Here is a 9,884-nt window from a genome sequence, read left to right on the forward strand (position 1 = left end):
GAGAGGGACGTGAGAAGAGGCGTGAGGGCGGCCGACGTGGTCGTGCCTATCTCGCCACTTTAGCTACAGGGCGTGGCAGCTGCAGCGTCCAGACCGCCAGGTGCGCGAGCTCGTTCTTGGCTGTGGCTCGCGCCTCGAGCTCTCCGCATGAACTGCGTGAGCTGACTAGAAAATGATGATGAAGGTCGATGATGACATTTTGTAAGCGGCATAACGACCGCTGCTTGCTTAGCCCTTTACATCTGACCCGTACCCACAACAGGGGATCGCTGTGCTGGGTGTCCGTCGACCGGGATTTGTCTTGTTCTTTTGCCCTGCTCACTAATGATGCCGATGAACCATATCACTGGCTTGATCCACACCCACGTTTAGTGATCGGGCACGAAACGAATAATTTATTTTTTAATGGCACATATGAGCAAGCACAGGACCGAGTGGACTGGCGGAATATGGAAAGGCATTTGTCCTGCAGTGGGCATAGTCAGGCTGATGATGATGATGACGATGATCTTCATAGAATCATGCACTTCTCTCGCTCTCCTTCTTTCCTTCTCTTTCTTTTGTTTTCCGTGGTGGAAAATACTCAAAGCTGGAAATTCACTATGATATGGTGGAACTCGACAACTGGGAAAGAGTTGATTAAAATGCTGCAATGTATTGTTATGGCCGTAGTATCCAGCCCATTCCCACAAAGTGAACTGGCCACGCTGCAGCACGCGAATGAGTGAGTGATGCGATGTATCGAAACGCACACCTTAGTCTACAAGCCTCCATTATAATCTTGAAAACCTTCTGGAAGCCAAAATATTCACGTAATATGGTGTATAAAGTTCGTACGTTTCTTTGTCGTAATATCTAACCTGTTTCGGAAATTGATATTGTTTTAATAGAGGTAGGTTCGCATTACCGATGGCATCGTTTCGACATACTTTCTCTTTAGAAGGGGAATCGAGTTTGATTGTTGTGATGGCTGATTATGATAGCATCTGAAAAAGGTCCGATGCGGCCTCCGCACGGTGGTCACATACCTTAGAAGAGTGAAACTTTGGGCTAGTTGGTATTGCATGATGAAGAACGTACAGCGCGAACACAAGACGGGAATACTGAAGAGGGGACACAGACAAGCGCTGACTAGCAACTGAATTTTTATTAACACAGAAGCGGAAAATATATACGGAAAAAACAACAGAAACAAGAAAACTGAAAAAATTACAGCATGACAAAGATTCTTCCATGTTATTGTTACACGCGCTCTTCTAGAAAAGATAATTCTTTGGCCGATAACCCGATGGAAGCCATGCTGATGCATAGCATCAGCATGGCTTGTCTGTGTCCCCTCTTCAGTATTCCCGTCTTGTGTTCGCGCTGTACGTTCTTCGTCACATACCTCTTTCAGATACCAAGCAATCTCGACAACCCGTTGCTGTGCTGCACTCGCTTTTTTGTCTTTATTTTTTCGCTAGGAGCTATCCGGTAATTGAAATATGGTGATTTCCTAATAATTTCATGCATACTCGTAAAAATGCGCTCGAGGGCTGCAATACCATGTTATCTCGTAATCGAACACTCAATTTTTGCATGACATACATCTAGCCTTACAAAGGGCATATCATGCGAAAATTCTGGAATGCTCATTATTGAAGCAGGGAAGGGCAAGAGCATTCTTTCCTTTCTACTTTTCTTCATTCGCGCTATCTGCATCTCTCTACACTCTATAGTATATGGTCTATAGTTTACGCACTCACTCGTGAGCTCGTTTAATTGCCTGCTCGCTCGTGTACTCTCTTTAAGCTCAGTTGAGGGGGGCTCGCTCACTTCACTGACTCACTGACTCACTCACTCACTCTCTTTTAGATAACCATCCCACTTATTCATGCACTCGGACATCTGAATCGCGTATGTAACGACCCCCGCATAAAGTATACTTAATTACTGAATCTCGATGACATCTGCCTGGTATCTGCGGTTTAAGTCCTGGACAACCCTATCTTTATTTCTGTTCCATTGCAAACCAAAAGACTAGTGCAAAGCCTTGCCGAGTTTTGGGCTGCGTAGTGATGACACTCGGATGGGGTGGAGCTTCCCACGAGACAGCTTGTGGCCGTCGTCCTGTCGACCAGGCTACGCCCATCGTCAGCGCACCATGTGCGTGTACATCTCCTTGAGCACGTTCGTGTCCAGCTGGAGCACGAACGGTATGTTGGGCTTGGCGCCTTTCATGCCAGGCCGCTTGTCGACGATGAGCGTGCCACGCGTGCTCGTGCCGTGCAGTTCGAGCCACGCCGGGTACGCCTCGGTCTTGAGCACCACGCCAGGGTTCACCGCGGTGGCCATGGCCAGCAGGTCGCAGCAGGAGAAACCGGGCAGCTTGAGCGTGTCCCGGAGGCGCCTCATCATGCCCTCGGAGATGTCGCGCACCATGCGGCTCTTGTGCGTGTTCAAGTTGACCCAATTGGTGCACCAGTCCTGCGTAATACGTGGCCGTACTTTCATTCAGGTGCAAGAGGTCACAGCGTTCAGCACGCACACGGGCAGACGACTATGCATTGGGTGCAGTCAGCCAATATGGGCCGTGTAAACCGAAGAGTGGGCTTCTCCTGAAAAATATTGTGTATGCGGGGAAGCAAACCTTTCAGTATCTTGTTGCTTGTGTGGGTTTTATATTTATTTATTTATTTACGAAGTTCTTATTTTGGTGTTTTAACGAGAAGCGCAGTAATGACTCGTAACTATTACAATTCGATGACTTATTCTATGGTTCACGCATAGATAACCAACCATGTTTTCTTCCATTAGCAAGTATAACAAAACTCGACCACAGAAGCTCTTCTGCAAAAAAAGGTAGATGGCGACAATAATCCTTGACTTGGGTGTCTGGCAGTGGCACTGGCAATTCGACGTTAGCGTTCTCTGGTGTATTACTTCTGTTAACATTGTGTTTCGTCGCCATCGGAATGGATCTCGGGGGTAGAAAAGAGCGCATGGTTAAGATCTGCTCCGCCAGATGGCGCAACGATCTCAGCTGCTCACAAGGAAAGATTGCGCTTTTTCAGTTAACTCGTTTAATTAATTTTCATTGACTACCCCGAAAATGAATTGGTCCTTAAGTAACCATATGCTCCAATATTGCCTGCATCCAATATAATTATCAACTTGAACTGCATCACATCAAACTTTATTTTCATCTCAGCAAGGAGAAAGGGGGTTGCAGGAAAAACCTGCCTTACAGCAGGATGACTATGCCCGGCCACCTTGTACTGTAACACTAGAATTTAAAAAAAAAACGCGTTTTAATAATATTCGCAAAGTCAAAAGTACTTCGGCCTGAAGTGCTTGGAAGAGACACTGTCCCTCGTTGTTCGTGGCACTAATAAATAGTGTTAACACAACAGCAACACTGCGAAAAACAGTGCGTACCCAGTCGAGGTAATGCCTGATGCACGTTTCGTAGGGAACGAGCTGAATCTTCTCGCAGGCTTCGGTGAGCACGACTCTGGTTGCTTCGGGGTCACAAACGAAGTTGAATTCGCCTGAAGCGGTCACGTTCCCGATGCCTGCGAGTATTTATGCCGGTTTATCGCTTTGAAAACGAAACATCCTTTCGGATAGACTCTTGTTCCATTGTAGCGTGTTATAGTGACAGTATCTTCATGCATCACCTTCATCACTGCGGCAAGAAACAGCAAAGCGACAGAAAACGACCACCGAGAGATCACACGGTTCGCGCTAATGGACAGTTTCCTCAACTTATATTGTAAAGTCTCGCTTGGAAGTCTAGTGGTCTTAAGACGAAAACTCGAATAGGTGACAGTGCTGGCAGCGAATGCTGCACAGTGACGCGCTAGAGGACCAACTCAGGGCTGTCCAGAGGGCCCGTGTGGCGGCAGAGGGGCTTGCCTCTCTGTCCCGACGTGGGAGCAGCCAGCATCAGTCCTGGACTGATCCTCAAGACTTCAATAAAGTTCTCCATACCATACCATACCGTCGATGGCATCGGCGTTAACCCAAGTGATGCAAAATGTCACGTGATCGGTAATAACGTCTTTACGACGTCACTGTTACGTCACATATTGCCGGAGTTTGTGCCTCATCATGACTCCACTATGACGTCACATATCACGACGACATCACGTGACATCGTTGCTTGGGCAAACATGGGCCCATCCTGGAGGCAATGTTGCAAAACGACGTCAGGAGACGAAATCTTTCGTCGGGGAGAGAGGATCAGTACATCGACTTAAAGAGGGGCTTTACATCGACTCGGAAGAAGAAGAAGATGACGAGACGCCCCTCAATTTGCGTCTCAAGAACAACAAGGGCAAGCCATCTTGGGCGAACGTATCAGGGATCCTCTGTGTCTTTTTTTACCAGCAACTTCTAACTTCCCTGCTCCTTCCAGTTTCCTGCTTCACTTTTTTTTTCAGCTATCCGTTTCGCTGTGCTGCCATATCCTTACCAAGCACCACGTGCCAACTTTCGAATCCCATCCTACCGTCCTGTACAAGGAACCTTTATCGAGGAGGGGTGCTTGCCGTCGCACGTGCCGCCCATGACGACGAGCTGCTTGAGGTTGGCGAAGAACTCCGGGTCCAGCCGGCTCGCCACGGCCAGGTTCGTGAGCGGCGCGAGCGCCACGAGCGTGACGGCGCCGGCGTGCTTGCGCGCCAGCGACACGAGCGCCTGCGACGCGTGCTCGCTCTGACGCTCGAACGCGCCGTCGGCGGGAAGCGGGTAGCGTTCCGACGCGCCGCCCAAGCCGTCCTTGCCGTGGATGCAGGCCGCGTTCATCGGTGACGTCACCAGAGGCCGCCGGCAACCCTGGTACACCGGAATCTGCACGCACGGTATCCAGGGTTGCCAACTATCCGCGCGTTTGTGCTTTGGTATATAATCACGCACTGTCGCTCGCCCCCTTTTCAGTAATTTGAACGTGACGTGTACCGACGATCATAAAGAAGAAGTAATAGTATTATGGGTCACGCGGGTCAGAGGACCAAGGGAGTGAGTGAATAAAGAAATAAATAAGACTCAGTAGGGTTGAGAGCTGGGCTAGTTGGTGAGACATCATTTAACCATATGGTGTAGTAGCGCAAATTCACGGGGACGAAGAGGACAAGAAAACACGACACTCGCTACACTCGCAACTAATTTTTATTTCAGAAGCAGCACTTCATATATAACCCATAACCCTAGCGACACAGAAAAGAACTACGAACACTGAATCATTGCCAACAGAAGCTTATGCGCAGACTCAAGCGATAGTACATGGCAGTTACGCTTAGACACTTTAAGATGACATAACTAAAACAGCCCTGGGTAACGACGGGTCGTTGTTTGAACACCCGTCTTTTAGAACACAAGCGATCATTAGGAACTGGCATTCATTCTCACATAAAGAGACACTGTTCCCAGTGTGGCTGCTCACCACTGTACAGTGACACAACCGTAGCCTTCCGTCATGGAAACCAACTAACCAGAGAAATTGTCGAAGCCTTTCACACTAAAAAAAGAAAAGAAGGATGCATTAGTCAGTCATCGGTTTCGTTAAGTAACCGAGAAGCCAGCTTCCTCGAAGGACTTAATTGAGATCAGTGTTTGCATGTGTCATACTCTCCTTTTTGTCGTTTCAAAATTTTGTTTCAAACACGTGTGAATTCCAGCAAAATTTTTTGTTTTTTTTTATTTGATGTTACCCAGGGCTGTTTTAGTTATGTCATCTTAAAGTGTCTAAGCGTAACTGCCGTGTACTATCGCTTGAGTCTGCGCATAAGCTTCTGTTGGCAATGATTCAGTGTTCGTAGTTCTTTTCTGTGTCGCTAGGGTTATGGGTTATATATGAAGTGCTGCTTCTGAAATAAAAATTAGTTGTGAGTGTAGCGAGTGTCGTGTTTTCTTGTCCTCTTCGTCCCCGTGAATTTGCGCTACTACACCATATCGTTAAATGATGAAATAAATAAGACGAAATGATAATGATTGTGCTAGAAATGATGACGGCAATGCTTAATGATGTTTATGATTCCTCGTCGTGTTGATGCACATAATCTCGCTAGTCAATTACATATAGTGGCGCGTTTACAGATTTCACTCTCTGGCGGTTTTCATGGAGTGGAAATGGCTGGTATATTATTATTATTATTATTATTATTATTATTATTATTATTATTATTATTATTATTTAAATCTTTTCGTTCACACACCTCGAGCTTGCCGCAGTAGTTGAGTATCCGCAGGACGTTGGTGTAGACGTGGGGCAGTTCCACATTCCCGGACACGCACGTGATGGCCAGCACTTTGCACCTTCGAATGGAGGGTACGTTTGACGAGTGTAGCAATCTGACGTGAGCGTCATCATGAATACCAGCATCTCGGTCTAATTAGTTTGCTTTACGGGCTGTAGCAGCGTCACCACTGTGCCCACAAAATATGATAACCGCCCACATACTATGCCCTCTGTCAAGCCTTTTCGCGCACTCCTGTGCACTGATTGGTGGCAAAAATGAGAAAAAAAAACGTTTGGCAGAGCACTTCTAAACACCTGAAAACAAGGGTCTCCGGCGCACTTGGTGAAATTATGCAATCATTGATGAGACTTACAAGACGTAACGAGGTGCAGAGTGAGAAACGCGCTTCAAGCTGCATTGAAGTTTCCAGTCGATTGCTTTGTTACCTAATGCTTACTTATTATTGGCAGAAAGTGGACCAGGCTTGGCTGGATGATGGTGAGCGTCGGCTATGTGTAGGCTCTTCACGCTTATAGTCAAAATCCTACCTCGAATAAGCAATGCTGTCGCAGACAACGGTGTACAGAAAACAGCTTGAGTTAATTGTGCCTCCCCCCCCCCCTTTTTTTTATCGGCAGGAAACTTTATGGCAGGGACCGCATGTACTCACGGGCTTGACAGGGCTAACATGATGGCGAGAGCATCGTCCACGCCCGGATCGGTGTCGATGAGTAGGAGTCGCTGGTCACCGTTGTCGGGCATCGTGCCTGGCGTCCGAGGCTTCGGTTCATACGGCCTGCACCACGTATCGGTATGATTGATTGATTGATCGATTGAATGACTGACTTTTTTTTTCTCACAGTGGTTTGTCATGGCTCACGAACGCCAGCCATATGGTGCGAGTTTGCAATTATATATGACGTGTTCGTGTGTGTCACGGCTGCATGTATCTAAACAAGGTTCCAAGCACACGCAAGCTTGAATAAATCAAAAATCTATCAACAAGAGTTTTCTCTGGAGCCATCGTTTTCTAGTCTTGTCATATTCAAAACAGCGACAGACAAGGGCGTGTACGGCGACTCATTTCGCTAGAAGGCGAAGAGACGGTCGCTTGAAGCAACACCGAAAATGTGGAGAAGGGGGAGGAGGGGGTACGTTACTATTTTGTTTTTTATTACTTACTATCATCACAATAACCTCATTGCAGCATGATTACTCTTCTGCTTGCAGTGGTACCTTTTATTCGTCCTAATCGGTGATAGAAGGTGAACGACAAACATCCGCAGATAGGTGTGTGGAAGTGCTGACGGAGGCTTTGAGGAAAAGGGGGATATCCTCCTACCCTCCGTCCCCCTCTGGATCCGCCACTGTCAACAGAAGACAAGACTAGAAACTTCTAGAAACGTTGGCTCCAAAGACGGCCCTTAATTGCACAAGTATTTATCATCACGGCTGTTTGAAGAACTCTAAAATCCAATGCTGTTTCGCGGCGGCGATGTAGTGCCTAAGGTACTCGGCTGCTGACCCGCAGTTCGCGGGATTGAATCCCGGCTGTGGCGGCTGCATTTCTGATGGAGGCGAAAATGTTGTAGGCCCGTGTGCTCAGATTTGGGCGCACGTTAAAGAACCACAGGTGGCTGGAAATTTTCGGAGCCCTCCACTACGGCGCCTGTCATAATCATATGGTGATTTTGGAATGTTAAACTCGACGTATCAATCAATAAAATCAAGTGCTGTATAAGTTCTTTAAGTACTGGTTCGTACATTAAACACAGAAAGGAGCGTTGCGAGATGAGGTCTTCGGAATTCCGCCAGGAGGCGGAAGTTTTGCGAAGGGGATACCTGCCGACCGCCTGTTTTGCAAGCCAGAAGGAAATCCGATTTACTTAGAAAAGTAAGCTTGCAGTAGTTGAACAAAAATTTGCCCTTGTGGCTTCGTGCTGCAAAGAGACAGCTGTCAGTCATCACTTTTAAGGAGACGAGTGGGTGGTGCTTTAGTATATGTGAAGACGAGCAATGAGCACTTCGTGACAACATGTATGTTTTACGGTTGCATTTCAAAAATGACACTAGTCCAAAAAAAGTGTTCGGCAGTTATGCTCTTTAAACGAGAAACAATGAGAACGGAAGTGTATAAATTTGAACGTCTTATGAAAATCGAAACCTCCCTTTTATTTTTTTTTTTATCAATTACACGTCTCTTTACCGATCTCCACTGTATCCACTCCTCAAGTGATAAAATTTACCATCCCAGACACGTCTACAAAGCGTTACTGTGATAAAGAGAGCGAAAGCGAGAGATTCACTCCTTCAAAAGAACGGACGAAGTTGGCAACGACACTTTCCGTACAATGACAGGCGACAGTAATGACGCAGATGAGTTAAACCGCTCTTGGCAGATGGGGACGGGGTGAAATTTCCGGTCGCGACATTTCGGCCATCGGGCGATGCGCACACTGCCGCATCACCTACACGCCTTCAGCGCGTAAATCGAAAACTCCCGAAACATCTTCTAGCGTAGCGACAACGAGGGGGACGTGTCTTACAGATGACGACACTTGCGACGCGCAGCTGTATAGCGTCTTACCTCCTATAGTTTACTCGTCGTTCGCCGTGGCGACGCCATCGATTGCCACGGTCGTCGCCTTTCTTGCGTGTCCTCTACATGCCGCGTGTCGACGTTGCATTCGTCGCCATGACTGCGCTCGGCGTAGCTCGGTGCGGCCGGCGGTGTGAAAGTGCGACTCGCACCGGTCTTTGTTTGTTTGTTTGTATCCTCTAATCCATGGCTCGTACCCACTCTGGGGGATTGGCCAAGAGAACATATAGTCTCATATGGACGATAACTGCATTATTGCTTACAACGAAAAAAAAAAGGGGGGGGGGAGTTGTATAGTGAAGACAGTATGTTAAAAAAAAAGAAAGAAACCAAAGATGTAGATAGTGAGAAAAAAGAATCAACAACAAAGTAGACACTAATGGCTACATCTTGATTTTGGGAGCCGACCAGACAGCTGGTTTTTGCCAAACCCGATTAATTTGGTATATCACGGATTTATCCAGAATTGAAAATTACTTTTCGACCCGGTTTTTTTTTTGAGTATCTGTTAACGTAGGCTTTATGTTGAAAAAACGCACCGGTCGCCGATAGCTTGTCGTTGTGGTTGGTCGAGTCATAACTATGGCACGTACCCGCATACGGGCACTAATGTGTGACGATGGTTTTCCGAAGCAATGGCACGACCCACCACGCGCGGGACCGGCCACGAAACGTGCGGCAGGTCAATTTGCGAAAAAAATAAAGAATAAAAGTGACACAGAGAAGAGAAACAAAGGGGAATTGATTGATAGATATGTGGGGTTTAACGTCCCAAAACCACGATATCATTATGAGAGGCGCCGTATAGTGGAGGGCTCCGGAAATTTTGACCACCTGGGGTTATTTAACGTGTACCCAAATCTGAGCACACGGGCCTACAGCTTTTCCGCCTCCATCGAAAATGCCTCCATGGAATCCCGCCTCCAGCCGGAATTCGATCCCGCGACCTGCGGGTCGGCAGCCGAGTACTTTAGCCACTAGACCACTGCGGCGGGGCGAAACAATTGATTGATTGATATGTGGGGTTTAACGTCCCAAAACCACTATATGATTATGAGAGACGC

The 9,884-nt window shown here is 47.3% G+C and overlaps 1 protein-coding gene across 1 annotated transcript; it reads right to left on the bottom strand.

The window, feature by feature from the left end:
- Positions 1-1,966: 1,966 nt before the first annotated feature.
- LOC119161870 (uncharacterized) lies at positions 1,967-9,095 on the bottom strand. Its single transcript, XM_037414379.2, has 6 exons — positions 8,809-9,095; positions 6,892-7,017; positions 6,198-6,297; positions 4,533-4,833; positions 3,418-3,554; positions 1,967-2,466 (listed from the first exon to the last, which is right to left on the bottom strand). The coding sequence occupies exons 2-6, from the start codon at positions 6,981-6,983 to the stop codon at positions 2,134-2,136; spliced, it is 963 nt and encodes a 320-aa protein (XP_037270276.2). The 5' UTR covers positions 6,984-7,017; positions 8,809-9,095; the 3' UTR covers positions 1,967-2,133.
- Positions 9,096-9,884: the final 789 nt, after the last annotated feature.

Source organism: Rhipicephalus microplus, chromosome 3 (genome assembly GCF_043290135.1).
Source record: "Rhipicephalus microplus isolate Deutch F79 chromosome 3, USDA_Rmic, whole genome shotgun sequence".
In the NCBI taxonomy this organism is placed as follows: domain Eukaryota; kingdom Metazoa; phylum Arthropoda; class Arachnida; order Ixodida; family Ixodidae; genus Rhipicephalus; species Rhipicephalus microplus.

What these genes read in the sequence shown, in the direction of transcription:
- LOC119161870 (XM_037414379.2), bottom strand. Translation starts at nt 6,983, where the DNA reads ATGCCCGACAACGGTGACCAGCGACTCCTACTCATCGACACCGATCCG. An exon ending in CATGGGCGGCACGTGCGACG is followed by an intron (nt 3,555 to 4,532) that starts GCAAGCACCCCT and finishes AAATACTCGCAG; the next exon opens with GCATCGGGAACGTGACCGCT. An exon ending in TCAGGCATTACCTCGACTGG is followed by an intron (nt 2,467 to 3,417) that starts GTACGCACTGTT and finishes CGTATTACGCAG; the next exon opens with GACTGGTGCACCAATTGGGT.